Here is a 23,274-nt window from a genome sequence, read left to right as displayed (position 1 = left end):
AGATGCATTTGTTTTGGTGCCCATATGCCCTGAATGAATCTTCCTGCCATGTTGGCCCCGCACGCATAATCTGATGAGTCTCTTAAGGTTTGGCTGGCAGGGGGTAGAGTGAAAGGCCGTCCCATGTTTTGGTGACAGGCCTTTGCCCACCATAGAAATTCCTGTTGCAGGCAGGGAATGAGCGGAATCATTGTTTCCAGACTGTGTGAATGTTGACTCCATAAACTTTTTAGGTACCATTGAAGTTTCCTCATATGCAGTCTTGCATATGGAATTAGTAGGATGCAGGATGCCATTAAGCCCAGAGCTTGCAGAATTTGTCTTGCAGAAGACTGTGCTTTTGTTGCCATCAGTTTGAAGTAAGTAGTCAGTTGCCTTTGTCTGGCGTGAGGTAAGCCATCTGGGCAGTTGTATTCAAGCTTGCACCCAGGAATGTTATCTTTTGAGAGGGTACCAGATATTTCTTTTAGTTTATTGTGTACACTAGGCATGTTAGAAGCCTTTTCACAAACTCCAGGTGTCGAAGAAGAGAGTGTCCTTGTTCTCTGCTTGAAGGAGACAGTCGTCCAAGTAAGGATATATTTGTATACTTCTTTGTCTGCAAAATACAATTACTGCTGCCAGGCACTTTGTAAACATCCTGGGCGCAGTAGATAAGCCAAAGGGCAGTGCAGAGAATTGGTAATGCATTAAGCCAGCCTTGAATCTGAGGTATCTTCTGCATGACTGTCTTATTGGGACATGCAGGTATGCCTCTTGGGTCTAAAGTCACCAGCCAAGCATTCTTGCCCAGCATGGGCAGAAGCTGCTGCAAAGTCAGCATTTTGAATTTTGGAATGTCCAGGTATGTGTTCAAAATCGATAAATCCAGTATTGGCCGCCAGGCCTGGTCCTTTCTGGGTACCAAGTACAGTTGTGTACTTACCATAAATGTAGATGTTAGAGTGTATTCACTGTTGCAATCATTACAATTGGGTTATCCTGCTGGCAGACTACCTACAGTCGGCCTGAATTCCAAAGTGCAGGTTCGGTGTCGGTTGCTGTCACCTCCTTCCTGACGTCAGTGCGCCAGGGGTATAAAAGATGCAGCAGACGCCATTTTCTTCAGTTTTTCTTGCCCCAGATGTCAGGTGCCCCCAAAAGGGTAGGCTAAAAATATGTCAAAGCATGCATGCACCAAGGTAAATTTTTCCTTAGTCTACAAGCAAATACACCACATAGGTTGTATAAAATACAGAAGTACAGACAAGTTCCAGCAAAGATAAGGGGGATGGTGCGAGGGTAACCTGGACTGCAACAGTGAATACACTCGGAACATCTACATTTATGGTAAGTACACAACTGTACTATGTTCGTGTTTCACTGTTGCAGTCATTACAATTGGGTTGAATCCCAAAGCTAAGGTTGGGAGGCTGGAGCTAAATAGGATTAGGGGCGGCTATGAGGCCCTGCAGAACTGCAGTAGAAAAGCCTGCCCTGGATTTACAGTAGAGTATTAAGTGATGATGTTTTGTAAAAGTGTGCACTGAACACCAGGTTGCAGCCTCTAAAATGTCTTTGGTTGGTACTCCTCTGAGGAAAGCTGCTGAAGTGGCTGCTGCTCTGGTTGAATGTGGCCTAATGCCCTTAGGCACTGATTTGCCATGTTGTGAATAGCAAAAACGAATGCAGTGGCCTATCCACTTTGAAATAGTCTGCTTTGAGATAGCCTTTTCTTGTGATCCTGCAGCATATGCCACTAGTAATTGCTCAGTCTTTCTGAAAGCTTTGGTTCTGTCCAAGTAGAAGCGCAGTTGTCCGTGTATGTCCAAAGAATGCAGAAGTCTCTCGCCCTTATTCTGTGGGTTTGGGTAAAAGGTAGGCAAATGAATAGTTTGGTTAAGGGCCACACTGGACCCTACCTTAGGCATAAATGTCGGGTTTGTCCTCAGAGAAACCCTATCTGGATGGAAAATGATAAAAGGTTCCACAGCCATGAGTGCCTGTAGCTCCGAGACTCTTCTTGCAGAGGTTATTGCTAGGAGCAGAGTTGTTTTACATGATAAAAATTTTATATCAACTGTAGCGGCTGGCTCAAAAGGAGGTCGGGTGAGTTTTTCCAAGACATAATTGAGGTCCCATGCAGGTATTGGTGATCTCCTAGGAGGCCTTAAGTTTTTGACTCCTCTGAGGTACTGCCGTAATAAAGGATGAGAAAAAATAGGTGGCTCTGTATTGTAATGAGCTGAAATGGCAGAGGCATGAATCTTAATTAATGAAAAGGATAGGCCTTTGTCCAGCATCTCAGTTAAATATTGCAAAATCTGAGGAATGTTTGGTACAGTCATGTCAATCCCTTGTGCCTGGTTCCAAGCACAGAATCTCTTCCATTTTTCAGCATAAGATTTTCTGGTACTAGGCCTCCTGGCCTCCAAAATAACATCCATCACCAGTTTAGAGAGAGGTGTGTTTTGAATGACTACATTATCCGCCGTGCTGCCAGATTTAAGGTCTTGAGTTGGCTGTGCAGGATCCGATTGTTGTGTTGGGACAATAAGTGAGGAATTTGAGGTAGTTTCCAGGCTGGTAATTGAGACAAGTTCCTTAGGATTGGGTACCAGTGCTGGCGGGGCCAGTCTGGGGTAATCGGTATCATTTTTGGCATCTCGTGTCTGACTTTTAGGAGTATTTTGGGGATGAGAGGCAGTGGAGGAAAGGCATATACTGTTAAGATTTTCAAACTGAAAGATAGAGCATCCACTTTCCATGCTTGCTTGTGATAAGTCCTTGTGCAGAATCTCTGTAGTTGGCTGCTGTGAGGTGAGGCAAATCTATGTCCGGGCATCCCCAATTCCTTGTTATCATGCTCAAGACTTGCGGATCCAATTTCCACTGATGGGGATCCATGAGGTTTCTGCTTAGTTCATCTGCCAAAGTATTTATCTTTCCTGGCAGGAATTGTGCCTGCAGATGTGCTTGGTAAGTCAATGCCGTGTCCCACAAAGTCATGGCTAATCTGCATAAGGGGTAGGAATGAGTGCCTCCCTGCTTATGTACCACATGGCTGTAGTACTGTGTCTATCAGTAGTTGCCCCGGATGAAGTAGATCCTTGAAGGCTGTCAGGACTTTCTGAACAGCTAGCATCTCTTTTTGGTTGATATGTAGATGCATTTGGCTTGCGGACCATGTGCCCTGAATAAATCTTCCTGCCATGTGGGCCTCCCAGGCATAATCTGATGCATCTGTTAAATGTCTGCCTGGCTGTGGGTAAAGCGAATGGCTGCCCCTTGTTGTGGTGACAGGCCTTTGCCCACCATCAAAACTCCTGTTGTAGGCAGGGAATGAGTGTAATTATGGTTTCCAGGCTGTGGCAATGTTGAGTCCAAACATGTTTTAGATACCATTGTAGTTTCCTCATATGCAGTCTTGCATATGGAATTAGCAGAATGCAGGATGCCATGAAGCCCAAAGCCTGCAGGATTTTTCTTACAGTTAACTGGGTGTTTGTTGCCAACATTTTGAAATAAGTAGTCAGTTGCATTTGTTTGTCTGGCGTGAGATAAGCCATCTGGGCAGTTGTATTTAAGCTTGCACCCAGTAATATTATCAAGTTTTGATTTCTTTTCGTTTACTGTGTACCCTAGGCATGTTAATAATCTTTTTACAAACGCCAGATGCTGTAGTAGTATGTCCTTGTTCTCTGCTTGAATAAGGCAGTTGTCCAAGTAAGGATATATTTGTATTCCTCTGTCTGCAAAATGCAATTACTGGTGCCAGGCATTTTGTGAAGACCCTGGGCGCAGTAGATAAGCCAAAGGGCAGTGCAGAGAATTGGTAGTGCATTGAGCCAGCTATGAATCTGAGGTATCTGCTGCATGATTGCCTGATTGGGACATGCAGGTATGCCTCTTTTACGCCTAAAGTTAAAAGCCAAGCCTTCTTGCCCAGCGTGGGCAGAAGCTGCTGCAGAGTCAACATTTTGAATTTCAGAATATCCAGTTATGTGTTTAGAATAGATAGGTCCAGTATTGGCCTCCAGGCTTTGTCCTTTCTGGGCATCAAGAGAAGTAGTGAGTAAAATTCTAGTCCCTGCTCTTGCTGTGGTACTTCCTGAATGGCCCTCATGTCCATGAGGGATAAAACTTGCTTTTGCACCTCTGGCCATTGTTTTTTTGGCAAGTCTGGCATACTGTTTGCCCTTGGCAGGGTGTGAAAGTGGAACCTGTAACCTTGTGACACTGTTCAAGACCCATTTGTCCTGGGTGATTAGGTGCCAGTTTTGAGGAAAAAAGTGCTAGTTTTCCCCCCTAAAGGAGCTGCCAGTAGGTAAGTGCTCGACATTGGCAGGGGGAAGTCATTGGGACTGCTTTCTGTATGGCTGTGACTGACTTGTCTTCTCCAGTTCTGGAGGTAGAAGCACCCCACTGTTTAGACCTGTATGAGCCTTGGGGCTGGGATTATAGTCATATACTCATACTAGCTATCTGGGCATTTATTTACCCTAGCCCATAGTTTTGTGGCTTACGCCTCTTTGTGGCCTGTCTGACACTGGAAAGGACCAATTCTTTGTAGGCCAGTGTCTGCTAAATCTTGGAGGCTGTACCTGTAAGAAATCTTTGACTGTCTGCATAGATTTAGCTTAGTCCTCCATTTTCAACACCTCTTCTGCTTTAACACCAAACAAGGTATCATGCTGTAATGGAGCAGCTAATAGTTTCGCTTTAACATGATCAGGCAGATTCTGTTGCTTTAACCAAGCATGCCTTCCAATGACAGAACCCATAACAGCGGCTCTGCAGGAGGCCTCCAAAGAATCAAAACCACATTGTAAAGTATGCTTTCCAACTTGTTCAGCTGCATGCAATAAATCCTGCATTTGTTTTCTGCACATTCAGAATTGATCAACATTTTCTGTAAGCAGTGACATAATATATTGCTGATATTTAAGCATATGAAACTGACAATTTAAAGCCCTTATAGCCAAGGTAGCAGAAGTGTAAATCTTTTTTCCCCATCTGTCCAGTGCTCTGGAATCTCTTTCAGAGGGGGTAGGGTTTTTTGCAGTGTGAAGCCTTGACCCCCTTGGGACCATGAGAGATAGTTTTCTGGGTCAGCAGCAGGGTTTTTAAAAATAAATTTGTGGGAGTCTGGAATCCTGTAGTATCTGTCTGGCTTAACAGGAGCTGGAGGTAAGGAGTCAGACTGGACTCTGAAAATACATCTACAATGTCTAGCACAGGTGGAATAGCAAGGGGCCTGTGCTGAGGCAGTAAAAGAAAGTGAGCCTTTTCTTAGATTCTGAATAATCTTGGCTCTCCCAGTGGAAATGCTCCCTCATGGTATGCAGCGTTTCCCCAAAAGAATAATCCTCCGGAGGAGAAGCTGAGGGGATAGATTATTCAGCATCAGAAACCTCATAAGGAGGAAGAGAGTATTGCTGATCAGAAAAGGAGTCCGATGAAATGGAAACCTGATCTGAAGATTCATATTCTATCTCTTGCCAGGCCTCTTGTCTGGAGGGGGACGAGTACCCCTTATCAAAGTTATCAGGTCTTCGGCCATTTTGAGCATCTGTTTTTTAGGCATGGAGGCCTGTCCATGGGGCTGTTGTACTTGTTAGTCTTTAGAGGTGCTTTAGTCTTTGCCTTTGAAGCTAAAGTAGTTTTAACATATAACTGTGTAGGCCTGAAAACACCCTCAGAAGCAGATGCCTGCTCAGCGGCTCCGGACCCATCTGAGGGAATAGTTTCCGAGGTTCCAATACCTTGAGTTTCCAGTGGCCTAGGTCGGCTCCATGTGGGAGTCAGAAGCGGCCCGCGGCTCTGAAGTAGCAGGCGTCAGGGGCTGCGAAAGCACCTCACTGAGAACCGGCAACTGGCTTAGAAGAAGCCTAGTCAGTTTTGGACCTTGGATGCCTGTCCTTTTCCTTGCGTTTCTTTTGAATTGCGGTAGTCGGATGGCTGACAATATTGTGTAATTAAATCTTCTGCCAAAATAGTGAAATGCAAAATCGTACAGACGCTCAATAGTGCGTTGGTTAAATCTAGCACAAAACCGACAATTAGCAACATCGTGATCAGGGCCTAGGCAAGGAATACAGTAAGAATGGAAGTCCTTATGAGTTATTTGCTTCCCACAAGAAATACAATTACTAACTTTTTCTGACATCGGTCTGGAGCAAGAAAAAAGTTTCCCCAACGGGGTACTTGGCTTTAAATGAAGACTTCGGACCTGTAATTCGAACACGAAAATCTCAGGAATGGGCCGTCCGGCACTTGCAAACTGCTTTTGCTTTGGGCACCACACAGCAAGAAAGACTGAAGAAAATGGCGTAGGCAGCATCTTTTATACCCCTGGAGCACTGACGTCAGGCAGGAGGCGACTGCAACAGACGCCGGACCTAGACTTTGGAATTCAGGCCGACTGCAGGTAGCCTGCCAGCAGGATAACCCAATTGTAATGACTGCAACAGAAACACGAACATCAGTAGAGTAAAAAACCTTGTCCTTTTTCCTGTTCTGGTACTGTCTGAATGGCCCTCATATCCATGAGTGATGTAACCTGTTTCTGTGCCTCTGCCCATTGATTTTTTGGCAGATCAGGCCAACCATTTGCCATTGGCAGAGTGTGGAAATGGAAACTAACCCTGTGATACGATGCTTAGTACCCACTTGTCCTGGGTTATTAACTGCCAATTTTGAGCAAAAAAGTGCTAATTTTCCCCCTACGGGTGCTGCCAAAAGATAAGTGCTTGGTGTAGGCAGAGGGAAGTCATTGGGATTGCTTTCTGTAGGTTTACGCTTAGTCTCCTCCAGATTTGGAGGTGGATGCGCCTCATTGCTTTGACCTATAGGAGTCTTGCGCCTGGTATCTGGAACCCTTAGAGCGTCTGGATTTGCCCCTTTGAGCTCTGTCCGACACAGGAAAGGACCAATTTTTTGTAGGCCAGTGTCTACTGAATGTTGGTGGCTGCACTTGTAAGTAGTCTAACAGTTTGCATAGACTTAGCATTGTCTTCCATTTTCTTTAAAATCTCTTCTGCCTTAATACCAAACAGAGAATCATGCTGTAAAGGTGCATCTAACAATTTAGCTTTAGCATAAGGCAAATTTTGTTCCTTTAGCCAGGCATGCCTCCTAATCACAGATCCAGTAACTGCGGCCCTGCAGGAGGCTTCTAAAGAATCAAAACCACATTGCAAAGTATGCTTTCAAACTTGTTCAGCTGCATGCAATAATTCCTGCAATTCTTTATTTTCTGCACATTCTGAAATAATCATTTTTTGTTTCACCAATCCCATAACATGTTGTTGGTACTTAAGCATATGAAATTGACAGTTTTAAGGCCCTGATTGCCAAGGTTGCAGATGTATAAACCTCCCCCCCCCCATCTGTCCAGTGCCCTAGAATCTCCGTCAGAGGGGGTAGGATTTTTTTGCTGTTGAGGCCTTAACTCCCTTTGGCCCCTGTGAAATAGTTTCTGGATCAGCAGCAAGGTTTCTAAATAAAAATTGAGAAGTCAGGGACCCTGTAATATCGGTCAGGTTTACTGGGAGCCAGAGGTAACGAGTCAGGGGTCAAGCTCGACACGCATCATCCACAATGTCTACAACAGGGGGAATGGCTAAAGGCTTGTGCTGAGGGAGAATAAGAAAATCCCCGAGCCTCTTTTTTGATTCTCCCAGTGAAAATGCTCCCTCAAAGTAAGCAAGGTTTCTCCAAATGAATAATCCTCAAGAGGAGATGCAGATGGAATAAACTCCTCAGCATCAGAATCCTTATAGGGAGTATAGATAATTCCTTATCAGAAGAGGAATCGGAAAAAACAGAAACCCGATCTGAAGATTCATAAATAGTTGTCTTGCCTAGGCCTCTTATTTGGAGGGGGATGAGTACCCCTTGATCAAGATAAGGTCTTCAGCCATTTTGATAATCTGTTTTTTAGGCATAGAGGCCTGTGCACGTGGCTCGCGTCAGTCTTTTATAGTTTTAGAAGTTGTTTTTGTCTTTGGTTTTGCAGCTGTTGGTTTTATATACAAATGTTGAGGTCTGAATACACCCTCAGAAGCCAGTGCCTGCTCAGCGGCTCCGGACCCATCAGAGGGAGATACATCCGTCGGTCCAATACCTTGAGTATCTTGCAGCATGCCAGACTCCACATGGGTGCCGGTAGAGGCCTGCGACTCGAAGGTAGCGGGTATCAGAAGCTGCAAAAGCACCTCACTGAGTACACGCGAACCAGCGACTGGCTTAGGAGAAGCTTTGTTGTCGATTTTGATCTCTACTGCCTTTCTCTGTCCTTTTCTATGCGTTTTTTTTTTTTATGTACTCCAGTAGTCGGACTGCTATCAGAGGACATTTCTGGGTAGTAAAATCCATTTCCAAAATACTTTGATGCAAAAATATACTGACGCTTTAGTGCGTTGGTTAAATCTAGCGCAAAACAGACAGCCAGGCAAGTTGTGATCAGGGCTTAGGCAAGGAATACAGTATAAATGGAAATCCCTACGAGGTATTTGCTTACCACAAGTAATACAATTATTAACTTTTTCTGACATCGGTAAAAAGCAAGAAAAAAAGTTTCCCCAACGGGGTACTTAGCTTTAGTGAAGACTTAGGGTTCTGAAACTAACTCGAATATTTCAGTAGTCGGCCGACCGGCACTTGCAAAATGCTTCTGCTTCGGGCACCACACAGCAAGAAAAGCTAAAGAAAATGGAGTCTGCTACAAGTTTTATACTCCTGACGACCTGACGTCACGAAGAGAAGACTGCAACCGACGCAGGACCAAAGACTTTGGAATTCAGGCCGACTGAGGGCAACCTGCAAGCAGATTACTCAAATGTAATGACTGCAACAGTGAAACATGATCATCTGTTGAGGAGTCAGTATCTTGAACTTTGGAATATCCAGAAATGTGTTTAGATAAGTCCAGAATTGGACACCATGAATGGTCTTTTCTAGGTACCAGGAAAAGTCTTGAATAGAAACCTTGCCCCTTTTCCTCTTCTGGTACTGGTTGAATAGACCACATGTTGATGAGGGACAGTACTTGTTTCTGGGCCTCTGCCCACTGATTTGGGGGCAGGTCTGGCAATCCGTTTGGGATTGGCAAAGTGTGGAAATGAAATCTGTATCCCTGGGATACTATATTTAAAACAAAAATTTGTCCTGGGTTATAAGTTGCCAGTTTCTTGCATGAAGTGCCAGTTTCCCCCCCAAAGGGGAGGCTAAAAGGTAAGTGCTTGGTAAGTGTAAAGGGAAGTCATTGAGACTGCTTACCATAGGGAGGTGTCTTGTTTCCAGATTTGGAGGAAGAGGCACCCCACTGTTTTGTTCTAAAAGTCCCTTGTGACTGAAACCTGGAGCCTTTGGAATGTCTGTGTTTGACTTGAGTGGCTCTCAAAGGAACTGGAAAGGACCAGTATTTAGTAGGCCAGTGCCTACTAAATCTTGGTGGTTGCACTTGTAAGAAATCTTTCACAGTTTGCATAGATTTAGCTTCATCTTCCATCTTTTTTTTTAAAACTTCTTCAGCCTTATTACCAAAGAGACGGTCCTGTTGTAGAGTATCCAACAATTTTGCTTCAACATGATCAAGCAGAGTTTGCTCTTTGAGCCAAGCATGCCTTCTTAGCACAGACCCAGTTATAGCAGCCCTGCAAGAGGGCTCCAAAGAATTAAAACCACATTGCAAAGTATGTTTCCCAACTTTTTCAGCTGAACGCAATAGATCCTGTACATCTTTATTTTCCACACAGTCGAAATTAACATAATTTCTGTTTAAGCAGTCCCATGACATGCGGTTGATATTTAAGCATATGAAATTGACAGCTTAAAGCCCTGATAGCCAAGGTTGCAGAAGTGTAAACCTTCTTAACCCATCTATCCAGCGCCCTGGAATCTCTATCAGAAGGGGTAGGATTTTTAGCAGTAGAAACTTTAATGCCCTTGGGACCCTGAGAAATAGTTTCAGGATCTGCAATAAGATATTTGAAAAGGAATTTGTGGGAGTCAGGACCCCTGTAGTATCCATCTGGCTTACAAGGAGCCGGCAGAGAATCAGGAGCCATACTAGATTCTGAAAAAAAAAACCCATCAACAATGTCTAGAAGAGGAGGTATAGCCAAAGGCCTACGCTGAGGAAGAAGAAAATCCCCAGGTCTCTTTTTAGATTCAGAGAAATCCCGACATTCCCAGTGGAAATGTTCCCTTAACGTATGTAAAGGTTCCCCAGAAGAAAAATCCTCAGGGGGAGAAGCAGAAGGAATGGAATCTTCTGCATCAGAGTCCTCATAAGTAGGTATAGGCAAATCCTGTTCATTAGAAGAGTCAGAAGAAATAGAATCCTGTTCAGAAGATTCATAATTAATGTCTTGCCTAGGCCTCTTAGAAGGGGGGGGGTTGGCTACCCCTGATCAGAGTAATTAAATCTTCAGCTATTTTGATCATTTGTTTAGGCGTAGGGGCCTGCACATGTGGCCCAGGCATTGGTTTTTTAGACAGATTTAGATTTTGGCCTTAGTTTTGAAGATGGCATCGGTCTAATATACAAATCTGTAGGCCTGATAACATCCTCAGAAGCCTGCACAGCGGCTCCGGACCCATCTAAGGTAGAGACATCCGCGGGTTCCATAATTGAAGCATAATTCGGCATACCGGACTCCGAATGTGTCTCAAAGGCCTGCGAAAAGTAGCGGGTATCAGGGGCTGCGAAAGCACCTGAGTACCGGCGAACTGGCGACTGGCTTAGGAGAAGCACTGTTGTCTGTTTTGGACCTAGACGGCCTGTGTCTTTCTTTGCGTTTTTTTTTACATATTCCGGTAGTCTGATTGCTAACAGACGACATTTCTGGAGAATTAAAGCGTGAGCCAAAATATTTAGAAGCAAAAGTGTACCAACGTTTAATAGTGAGCTGATTAAATTTAGCACAAAACCTACAGCAAGGTACGTTGTTGGTCAGGGCCTAGGCAAGGAATACAGTACAATGAAAATCCTTGAGAGTTATTTGCTTCCCATAAGTAATGCAATTATTAACTTTTACTGACATCGGTAAGGAGCAAGAAAAAGTTTCCCCAACGGGGTACTTAGCTTTTTAGTTGAAGACTTTGGTTCTGAAACTCGAAAACGAAAATTTCAGGAGTCAGCTGCCCGGCACTTCTGCTTCGGGCACTGTGCGGCAAGAAAGACTGATGTAATGGCGTCGGCTGCATTTTTTTATACCCCTGACATCATAGAAGGGACAGCAACAGACGCAGGACCCAAGACTTTGTTAATCAGGCCGACTGAGGGCAACCTGCCAGCAGATTACCCAAATGTAAGGACTGCAACAGTGAAACACGAAGAACATCTAAATCACAATGTAGTCATATAACATGAAAAATAAATAAGCACATTTAGTACAGTCTAGCTCTACCCCTGCACAGGACATGCTGCTGGAAAAAACTGATGTCACATACTGAACATGGAAGGGAAGTTCTAACTTGAAGACCCCCAAAGTAAGATTATAACATTTGTTTTTAGAACCAACAGCCCCCACACCATATAAAATATTATTTTACAATAAGCAAACCACCCAACCACCTGAAACTAGTACACTATGTTTCCTAAACACCCACCCCCCCAATCATGAAGCCAGTGCTGCATTATTGTCAAAATGCTAAATCACCACCAACCAGTTTGCCAGAAGAATCAAAGTAAGCAGCCTAACATAGCCTTGCTAGACCCTGTGATATACAGTACCCACGAGTTTCACTAAGAAACACCTGGGCATCAATTAAACCAAAGTGATTCCCCCATCATTTCTCCTGGATTAAACATAGCAATGTCACTAGGTGTCTGATACAGCCTGATCATACATGCATTAAATGAAAACCATGTTATAAAAAGCTAATGAAATATTTCATGTTAAAACTTACATAAGCAATACAAATGTACTGTACAGCCAGAGATACATTAGTTGCCCACACACATTAGGCATATTGTCATAATTGTTTTTCTTCAAGTATTTCAGCAACCAAGAAAAATAAAGAACCACTAAGCTTCATATGAAAGCTCACAGCAAGATGAAAATAATGTTTACATTAGGCAGGGCTTATTCACGATAACTTACAAATTAGATTAAGACTTGCAATCTAATGAAAACTACCACTGTAAGAGAAAATGTGCTGAACAGTTTGCTGCTAATGTTTGTGTAACAAGCTCACCAAAAGTTAGGACGCAAATTTCCAGAGCCCCATTGTAGGCAATGTAGCACAATGACAACTTACCCAGCAGCCAAGACTCTACCATCAGTAGAGAATGCACAGCACAATCCATTACTCAGATGAGCAACTTCTACTGGACAACTGCAATCAATCCTCCAAAACCGCAATTTTCTGGGTAAAGAAAAAACATTTCTAAAGTTATTACACCTAACTATAAAAATACATATTTAACATTCGATTCAGTGCACATTTAGAATAGATGCATCCCAAAAGCAGTAATTTCAAATTAAACTCAGCCACTATATCTAATTTGACATTTGTTTACTGGGAAAGTCAGACTGTGTAGGAGCCCATTTTCAGCAGGGGCCCGGGGAGAAAAGTTGCACAGTACAAATCAACATATTACAATCTATACGAAACTACAGAATTGTTCAATCACCATATCTGAACAAGTTTAAACTGAATGAAAGCCTTTTTGCTCTGTATCAAACTACTTTTCAGGGTTAGCAGATGCCACAACCAAGCAAACAAAAAAAAATTACATTATATGTGGATAAAAAGGTCCAAAATAGTCAAGTGTGATTAATACAGTCAGGCATTAGGTAGCTTGGAGTCAAATTTTCCAGGCTACTATGCCATCTCTTTCTGCCCCTAATGCACTGTAAGACAGCTTTGTCTCCATAACTTGGACATGCTGTGCTTTCACATGGCATGCCTATCAAACCAAGGATTTCTAGACCATGTCACCAAAAGGGCAGCAGGAAAGTGGTCTGGCAAGTTCTTGAAGCTGGCACTGTTCAGAGACTATGTCAGTGTAAATAAACAACTTCTGGCACCTCACATGAGAATGACCAACCTTGCCAAACAGTTCCAAATCTATCCTCCTGGATAGGTCAACTCCATTGGAAATATACCTCTGATAACTGCAACCCCTAAAGACCTATCTAAAGATCACATCTTGTTTGTAAGATCTTTAAGAAATATTCAGTGAAGCACAAATAGCTACCAAGTAAACATTTGTGAATGCATCTGAAAAAAGATCAAAGTATCAAATGCCCTGGCTTCAGAGTAACAGGCACAGAAAGCACTGCATTTTTTCAAACAAACGGGACGAAAGTAGTTTTAAACATTTCTTGCAAGAAAAAGGATGCAAACAATTGCATGTCTTTCCATAGGGACTTTGTTCCGTTTACATCCATACACGGATAAATATTCACCTCTGCTGAAATGTGGAGAAAATACAGGCAGGTTGCATACCGAATGAGGTCAGTTTCAATGTCCAATCTGGGCACAAATTATGTGTTACGCCACAACTATATCCCTATGGAAAATCATGTACGTAGCATTAACAAAAGGGTCATTTTTTTTAAACGGAAAAAAGAACCAGTGAGACTGCTTTTAAACGAATCTGAATGAAAAAAGAAAAAAAAAAAAAAAAAAAAAAACACCTCACAAAAAAGGTCTTCCATACTTTCACAGATGTAATTAACAGAATTAGAACCTTGACTAGTATCAGACATGCCAGTAAGACTGGCTTAATCCTGAGTAAATGACTTGAGAAATATAGTCAAGTATATTCCAAGCTGTAAAGAACAGACAGGCACTAAAGATGGAGATGTCTTGATTTACATCAAAAATAAATATATCTCAAGGCTGGTCAAACAGGACAATGCACTTGAGCTACCCCATGTTCAAATCACTATAAGCAAAATCCAGTACCTCTTCCTTGCAAGCTACAAGTCCCCCTCTATGACCAAGGAAACCCATACCAAATAAACAAACTTATTGGAAACTTACATTCCAACTCAATACCACATTTATGAGCGACTTTAATTACCTCACTATTAACTGGGAATCCTACAAGACACCAAATGTCCAGGCACACAGATTCCTGTTATATCATAAACACAAACTCCCTGGACCAGATTGTAAATACACCAACTAAGAGTCCATAGGTAGGTACTAGGCTATCTGCCCGAAGGCATTTATAAGCCTAGCCCAGAATGTGACTGCTTTCGCCACCCCCTTAGATTAGTTCCCTGTGCCTCTGCCCAGCAGAGCCACTGAAGTGATACCCGGGGTAAACTGTTTCCCATCCACTTGTCAAGGTTTCTCTTGGAGAGGGTTAGCGAGCAGCAATGCCTAATGTAGACTGGAATCTTGTTCCAAAGCATGGGAAGTCTCTGGGACAAGAATATATCCCTCCAGGACGTCCTGTTTATTGTTGTGGTGAGGTTTGGATCCCTAGAGCGTGTGGCTTGAAGGGATAAGTTTTCTTTGGGTGGAGCATGTCCATCAATTCTGGGTTGGACATGGCCTTGTATGTCAGGCAGAGATCACCTCTGAGTAGGCGTTATGCAACAGAGTACAGCTGGAGTTTCTTCAGTCGAGCTACGTAGGGCATCGGTTTTAGGCCAGTGATCCTCTTGGTGAGGTACTTCTGTTGTCTTTCCAGCTGTTGCAGGTGTCATGTAAGGTACATCCCAAATGGGGCACTGTACTCAAGAGTCTGAGGAGTGATGAGTAGAGGGGCACAATGACCTCTTTTGATCAGTATGCAAACCCTTTTGCGATTAGGTGGGCCACGTAGAAGGATTTTCTAACCACTTTGGCAATGTGATGATCAAAGGAGAGATTACTATCTACTTGGGTCCCCACAGATCCCTTACTACATCTTCCGTATTTAGGGGACTACCACATATGTGGTAGTTTGTGGGTATTTTGTTCTTTCCAAAGGGGATGACTATGCACTTTTTGGCATTTAGCTTGAGGCCATGATTTTGACACCCGATATCCATCTCAGTGTCACGTTGTCAAACCTTGTCACCACAATAAACAGGACATGCTGGAGGGATAAATTCCTGTCCCACAGACTTCCCATACTCTGGAACAGGCTACCCATCTATGTCAAGCAAAGTTCTTCATTAGCACTCAAAGAAAAATTTTGATGAGTGGATGGGAAATAGGAAATACACCTCAGGGATCACTTGTGTGTCTGCTCAACAGTGGCACAGGAAAATAACGTTCTTTGGTGGCTAGGCTTACGTAGGCCCTTGGGCAAATAGCCTAGTACCTACCTATGAACCTATGGATGTGTGTAGGTAGGCCTCCTTTAGGTACAGGGTGACCATGAAAGCCTTGGCTGAATTAGAGGCAGCAGAGTGGGGAAAAAAAGCATTTTAAGGGAGGGTACATGAAGGTGAAGATTTGGGTAGGAAAGCTCTAAGACGGGTCTACAGGCTCCATCTTTTTTGTGGAACAAGAAGAGACAGGAGTAGAAAAGTACAGTTGTGTACACATCATAAATGTAGATGTTAGAGTGTATTCACTGTTGCAGTCATCACATTTGGGTTATCTGCTTGCAGTAGCCCTCAGTCGGCCTGATTATCAAAGTCGTGGGTCCTGCGTCGGTTGCGGTCTCATCTTCCATGACGTCAGGGGTATAAAGCATGCAGCCGACGCCATTATATCAGGTTTTCTTGCCCCAGATGTCAGGTGCCCCCCTAAGGGGAAGCAAATAAATACATGTATATACAAGGTTATACCTCCAACAAAAAAAGCAAATACACCAAAAAGCTTTTAAGCACAGTGAAAAAGGAATAGAGACATAGCCAAAAAAGATAGGGGGCTGGAGGAAGGGTAACCAGGACTGCAACAGTAAATACACTCGAACATCTACATTTATGTAGAGTGTTCACAACTGTACTATGTTCTTCGTGTTTCACTGCTGCAGTCATTACATTTGGGTAGATTCCCAAAGTTATGGCTGGGAGGAAGAGTTTAGATAGCATTAGGAGCAGCTATAAGGCCCTGCAAGATTGCAGTGGCAAAGCCAGCTCTAGATTTAGAGAAAATTGGCAAATGGTAATGCTTGGTGAAAGTATGTATAGAACTTCAGGTAGCAGCTTCTACGATGTCCCTGGTAGGAACGCCTCTGAGAAAGGCCGTAGAAGTAGATGCAGCCCTGGTGGAGTGAGGTCTGATCCCCTGGGGGATAGGTTTTCCATGGTGCTTATAGCAGAAATGAATGCAATGGCTTATCCATTTAGAAATGGTTGGTTTTGAAATAGCCTTCACCTCTGCCCCAGCAGCAAATGCTACCACCAGTTGTTCAGATTTTCTTTGAGGTTTAGTCCTGTCCAAGTAGAATCTAAGGTGTCTGTGCACATCCAAGGAATGCAGAATCCGTTACCCTTTGTTCTGTGGATTAGGAAAGAAGGCTGGCAAATGAATGGACTGATTTAGAGCCACACTGGATACCACCTTGGGCATAAAGGATGGATTGGTCCTGAGTGATACCCAGTCCGCATGAAAGTTGATGAAAGGCTCCACTGCCATAAGGGCCTGTAACAGAAATCCTTCTAGCCGACGTGATTGCTAAAAGGAAAGCCGTTTTCCAAGAAAGAAATTTTAAGTCTGCAGTAGCAGCTGGCTCGAAAGGAGGGAGAGTGAATTTCTCCAATACAAAGTTAAGGTCCCAGGCTGGGGTTGGAGCTCTCCTGGGTGGTCTCAAATTTTTGGCCCCTCTGAGGTAATGAGCAGGGGATAAACGAAGAGGGGAGGCTCTGTGTTATGAGCTGAACTGGCTGAGGCGTGGATTTTAATGGCGGAAAAAGACAGGCCCTTGTGAAGCATCTCAGTTAAGTACTGTAAAAAATGAGGTAAATTGGGCGCTGCTGTACATATCCCTCGAGATTGGTTTCAGGCACATAATCTTTTCCATTTTTCAGCATAAGACTTTCTAGTACTAGGCCTCCTTGCCTCTAAGATTACATCCATCACAGGTTTGCTGAGGGATGGTAATGGAGAATTTAACTAACCAGGCTGCAAGGTTCAGTGTTGGAAGCTGAGGGTGCAGAATCTGGTTCTCCTGCTGAGACAGCAGGGAAGGAGTCTGAGGCAGGTGCCATGGAGATAAGTGACACTGCGCAGGAGGGGGTACACCAGCGCTAGCGCGGCCAGTCTGGAGCAATCAAAATCATCCTTGGTTTGTCCCGTTTGACTTTTAGTAGTACTTTGGAGAGCAGAGGCAGCAGTGGTGGGGGCATAGACTGAAATTTTTCCAGCTTAAGGACAGAGCATCCAATTTCCAGGCTCGTTTGTGGGGAGTCCTTGCGATAAATTTGTCCAATTGGCTGTTCTGGGGGGAGGCAAACAGGTCTATATCCAGGCTCCCCCCATTCACTTGTCAACATGTTGAAAATCCTTGGTTCCAGTTTCCACTCGTGTGGGTCCATAAGGTTTCTGCTTAGTCAGACTGCCAGTGTATTTAACTTTTCTGGCAGGAATTGAGATTGTAGGTACACTTGGTAGCTCAATGCTGTGTTCCACAATGCCATGGCTAGTCTGCAGAGGAGCTAAGAATGTGCACCCCCTTGCTTATGTACCACATAACCGTGGTGTTGCCAGTCTTTACCGTTAGTTGTCTTGGAAGAATGTAGTCCTTGAAGGCTGACTCTGTACAGCTAACATTTCTTTTTGCTTGATATGCAGGTGCATTTGACTTTGGTTCCATTTGTCCTGAATGCACTTCCCTGCCAGGTGAGCCCCCCCATGCATAGTCTGATGAATCTGTTAGGGTTCGGGCAGCAGGGGGTGGTGCGAAAGATAGTCCCTTGTTTTGGTGGCAGGCCTCTGCCCACCAAAGGAACTCTAGGCATAGGCAAGGTATGATAGGAATCATTGTTTCTGGGCTGTGAGAATGTTGACTCCATAGGCTTTTTAGATACCACTGTAGTTTCCTCATATGCAGTCTTGCATATGGAATTAGAAAAATGCAGAAGGCCATGAACCCCAAGGCTTGCAATATTAGTCTTGCAGATAGAAGGGTTGTTGTGGCCACTTGTTTGGAAGTAGGTTGTCAAATGAGTTTGCTTTTGGCATGAGGTAAGCCATCTGGGAAGTTGTATTCAAGCTTGCTCCCAGGAATGTAATTTGTTGACAGGGTACCAGTTGCAATTTCTTTTCATTTATGGTGAACCCCAGACATGTTAGAACCCTTTTTACAAACGCCAGATGACTCAAAAGTATGTCCTGGATTTCTGCTTGTATTAGACAATCGTCTAGATAAGGGTATATTTGAATACTACTTTGCCTGCAAAATGCAATCACTGGAGCTAGGCACTTTGGCTTGTCTACTGCACCCAGGGTATTCACAAAGGGCAGTGCAAAGAACTGACAGTGCGTGTAGCCTGCTTTGAATCTTAGGTATTTTCCACAAGATTCCCAGATTAAGGATGTGCAGGCATGCTTCTTTTAGATCTAGCGTTGCCAACCAGGCGTCTTTGCCTAGCATAGAAAGTAATTGGTGAAGAGTCAGCATCTTGAATTTTGGAATCTCCAGAAAGGTGTTTAGAGTAGACAGGTCCAGGATAGGACGCCATGAATCATCTTTTCTGGGCACCAGGAAAAAGCTTTGAGTGGAAACCTCGTCCCTTTTCCTCTTCTGATACCAGTTGAATAGCCCCCATGTTTGAGAGAGAAAGTACTTGTTTTTGGGGTCCACTGATTTGAGGGTAGGTCCAGCCACCCACTTGGTATTGGCAAAGTGTGGAAGTGAAATCTGTATCCCTGGGACACTATTTAAAACCCATTAGTCCTGGGTAATGAATTCCCAATTCTTTGCATGATGAGCAACCCCCCCCCCAAAGGGGCAGTCAGTTGATAAGTACTTGGAAATTTTAAAAGGAAGTCACTGAGAGTTTATTCATAGGGGGAGTAGTCTTATTCCCAGATTTGGAAGGGGAGGCCCCCCCCCACTGCTTAGTTGTGCGTGTGCCCTGGGACTGAAACCTGGGGTTTTTGCTGTGTCTGGGTTTGACTTGAGAAGACCTGGAAGGGGCTGGAAAGGGCCAATTCTTAGAAGGCCAGTATCAACTAAATCTAAGCGGCTGAACCTGTAAAAAATCTTTAACAGTTTGCATAGATTTAGCTTCATCTTCCATCTTTTTAAGAACTTCATCAGCCTTGTTGCCAAACAGGCGGTCCTGATTTAAAGGAGCATCCAACAATTTAGCTTTAACATAAGGCAAAGATTGCTCCTTAAGCCAAGCATGCCTTCTAAGCACAGACCCAGTAACAGCAGCCCTGCAAGATACCTCTAAAGAATTAAAACCACATTGCAAAGTATGTTTTCCAACTTGTTCAGCAGAATGCATTAAATAACTATTTTCCACACAGTCAGGAATCAACAGCATTTTCTGTTTAAGTAGTCCAATAACATGTTGCTGATATTTTAACATATGAAATTGGCAGTTTAAAGCTCTAATTGCCAAGGTTGCTGAAGTATAATCCTTTTTACCCCATCTATCCAGCGCCCCTAGTCTCCATCAGAAGGGGTAGGATTTTTAGCAGTAGAAGCCTTAATGCCCTTGGGCCCCTGTGAAATAGTCTCTGGATCCGCAATAGGATTTTTAAAAAGGAACTTATGGGACTCTGAGACCCTGTAGTATCCGTCAGGTTTACTGGTAGCAGGAGGCAGGAAATCAGGGGCCAAACTGGATTCCAAGAAAGCATCAACAATGTCTACTACAGGAGGAATAGCCAAAGGCCTATGCTGAGGTAGGAGAAGGAAATCCCCAAGCCTCTTTTTTGAATCCAAAAATTCCTGGCTTTCACATGGAAAATGCTCTCTATGTAAGGTTCCCTCAAAAGAAAAATCCTCAGGACGGGAAGCAGAGGGAATAGAGTCCTCAGCATCAGAATCCTCATAAGTAGGCAAGGACAAATCCAGGTCATCAGAAGAGTCAGAAAAAATAGAATCCTGATCAAAAGATTCATAACAAAGCTCAGCCCTAGGCCTCTTTTATTTTTGGGGGGGGGGGGGATTTGACTACCCGATTTGAGTAATTAGATCTTCAGCCATTTTGATCATTTGTTTTTTTAGACATAGGGGCCTGAACATGTGGCCTGGGCGTCTTTTTTAGACAGAGATTTAGGCCTTAGTATTGAAGGGGGAGTCTGTTTAATATGCAAGTCCGTAAGCCTGAATACACCCTCAGAAGCCGGTGCCTGCATAGCGGCTCCGGACCAATCCAAGGTAGAGACATCCGCAGGTTCCATAGTTTAAGTATCTCGTAGCATACTGGACTCCGAATGGGTCTCAGTAGAGGCCTGCAAATCAGGAGTAGCAGGTATCAGGGGCTGCAAAAGCACCTCACTGAGTACCGGTGAACTGGTTCCCCCTCGACATAGACAGTAGTCATTGTCTGGTTAAGCTCCAAGGATGTGCCGGTCATCGGCTGTGCAAAAGCTTCCTCAAGGGATGACGTAGTAGACTGATCCGCCGAGCACACCTAAAATCCTAGAGATCGGCAGTTGGCAGGGTGTCGGGAAGCGGAGTGGCAGGAGAGGAAGGCCTAGGAATCTTGGCCTTCTTGCAAGGAGATTCAGGTGCGACCTCCGATGCAGGATCCATTCTAAGAGCTAACTGCTTAAGGCACTGGTTTTCAAAGTAGAAGTTTAACGCGGACAAGCGGCTGCGAAGGATCTTCGGCACAAAAGCTTGACAAATTGTACAGTAGGAGTGATCATGTTTCCGGCCTAAGCAAAAAACACACCTATCATGGGCGTCCTTATGGGGTATCTGGCGCCCACATTGGCACTTTCCCTTTTTACCTGACATCAGCTAAAGGCTACAACAACCAAGCCTAAGCAATAATAATCTGCAAAATAAGAGAAACAGAAACCCAACGGGTTACTAATCTTTAAGATGCGAAGGAAGTCTGCAGCTGAAAAGTTCTGAGGATTGTGTGTGCAGACGTCCCATTTAAGGCCACTGGTTTATGGCCTTAGCATCTGTGTTGTCAATTCTCAATCTGATTCATCCCCCCCCCCCCCCCCATCTGTTGAGCCTCTGCTCTCTTCTTTTTATTCCTTTCCTTATTTCTAATGGGCAGCAAACTCTAGCCAAGGAAGCTTTTCTTAATACAGAGGATTGTGGGTAAAGAGAGGAGCTCAAACATGGAAGCCGAAGTCTACAGAAGACAAAGTCAGATCCAAGGATCGGATCTGTAACAGATACGTGAATCGGAACAAGATAATCAGATTTAACATTTGCTTTTATCTCCAAGTAGTAAATATCAATGAAGAGTGGTCCAAGGAATGAACTCTGTGGTACATAACTAGTGACAGGTCTTCTGGAGGATACAAAGCCACCCACTCAAATATCCTGGGTTCTATTTGTGCTATTCAGTGACTTGCATAACAATTTACATTTACAGAGTGTGGGAAGGTGTTGAATGCCTCCGTGATGTGTAGGTACGCAGTGTGTAGTAATCCACCCTCATCCACTGCTTCTATAAATTTCTTGAAGTCCACCAGGTTAAGTAGGCAGGATGTGCCCTTAACAAATCTGAACTGGCTCAAGTCAAGAGTTTGTAGGTTACCCATGTCCTTATTTCTTTCCATACACTCTCAGAATGAGACCGTTAAAGTATGATAATTTAACAAGGCAAGTCAAGTCTCGACACTGACCCCATGCAGCTGCTTTAAAAAAAAGCATTTGTAGGGTTGTACCGTACAGAAAATGTTCAGCAATATCAAGAGATAGAGGACACAGAAATACAGAGATGACAGAGTCTGCAGTACCAATTAAAAGTGTGGGTCTGGGACCATTATTACAGAAATGTATTAGACTCCATGGGAACAGATGGCTATCAGGAAAGTTACTGGTTGCAAGGAAGCATTCTCAAAGGCTGACAAAAAAGGGAGAACAGCTATAGGAAAAACATCCACCTGCAACAAGCCATAATGAATCTTCAGAGGGATTCTGGCAATTTTTTCCCCCCAGACAAGACACCTAAAGGCTTAAAATATTCCTCAGCAAGGCTTATCCATTTTATAAAAATTATACACTTCTCCTAAGAATTATTTCCCCATTTTCTGTGAGCTCCCTCCCAGGGAAACAGCAGCTTGAAGGACAGTCCCCTTCCTCTGGGAAAGGAGCGTCTTACAGCAATTTAATGAAGGAGAACCCCCTGTTCCTTTCCCATATGCTGGCAAGGGCAGTTCTCTCCACCCTGAAGAGGGCATCAGAGCAACAGATGACTTTGCCTGCCACCTGTTTAGTGATTTCTTGAGGAGCACACCAGAGTGACAAAAGGAGCAGTACAAGGGACAATCTGGCCAAAGAGGAGTCACCCATTAGCAGATGAGGCGAAAAGTAAGCCACAACAAACAGTGAACCCTCCTAGATAATTTCAATTGTAGTTTGAGGGAAAGATAAAATTACTGGGACCTACATACAAGTCCTATCCACAAAAGGGGTGTGTCAAGTGGTAGCTTGTAGTGACTGGCTCATCCCCTGACTGACATTTTCTGAGGCAAAATTTTACCACAAGCAAAAATAGTAATCTCCATGGTGTGTGTGTGTGTGTGTGTGTGTGTGTGTGTGTGTGTGTGTGTGTGTGTGTGTGTGTGTGTGGGGGGGTTAAGGCAGTCTTAACTACAAAAGGAATCCGAAAAGCATATAGCAGAGCCTACAAAAATCTATTACCTCAACAAAATTAAATCGGAGGTAAACTTAAGCGGCAATTATTAAATATGGCATTACAGAAACAGTACATTTTCCCCACAGAAAAAGTGAAAAGTGAATCCCCAAAGGAACCTAGGGTCAGCTGTCAGCAAATGCAGATTGAATGAGTCAGTAAAAAATCAGAAAACATTAGGTTTTGAAGTATAACTTTTCAATGAAAATCCCAAAACAAAACCCTAGCCCCTAACCACAAAACTTTGTCATAAACAAAATAAATTTTTTTCCAAGGGATTTCCCTCTCAGAAATCCATGACTGGAAATGTAAAAGTCTAAGGTAAAACTCAGTGACAACCTCTAAAAAGAACAAATTTCACCCAAAGCTGAATTTTCTGACCAAGAACTCTTTTCTTCACAAAATTTAATAAAATGGAAGGTATCCCCAAAAGTACAGTTTTGTACCTACCATAAATGTAGATGTTCGAAGATCCACATTGCTGCAGTCCTTACTTATGGGTAGTCCGCTGTCCTCGGTCGGCCCGAATACCGGCCTAGATCTGACATCAGAGCGTCAGGGTATAAAGGCGCATGACCGACGTCATATCCTCAGTCTTTTC

General features: G+C 43.7%; 1 protein-coding gene across 1 annotated transcript in view; it reads right to left on the bottom strand.

Annotated features, from left to right (window-relative positions):
- Positions 1 to 12,229: 12,229 nt before the first annotated feature.
- WSB1 (WD repeat and SOCS box containing 1) overlaps positions 12,230 to 23,274 on the bottom strand; it is a gene marked incomplete in the record, with an annotated part of 110,050 nt that continues 99,005 nt past the window's right edge. Inside the window, 1 exon segment of the mRNA XM_044054642.1 lies at positions 12,230 to 12,357. Within this exon segment, the coding sequence (XP_043910577.1) occupies positions 12,246 to 12,357 (112 nt within the window).

Source organism: Protopterus annectens, chromosome 13.part0 (genome assembly GCF_019279795.1).
Source record: "Protopterus annectens isolate FY-2018-M chromosome 13.part0, PAN1.0, whole genome shotgun sequence".
Lineage (NCBI taxonomy): Eukaryota > Metazoa > Chordata > Ceratodontiformes > Protopteridae > Protopterus > Protopterus annectens.
Note: the sequence above shows the minus strand (reverse complement) of the source record. Positions and strands in the feature narration are given on the sequence as shown.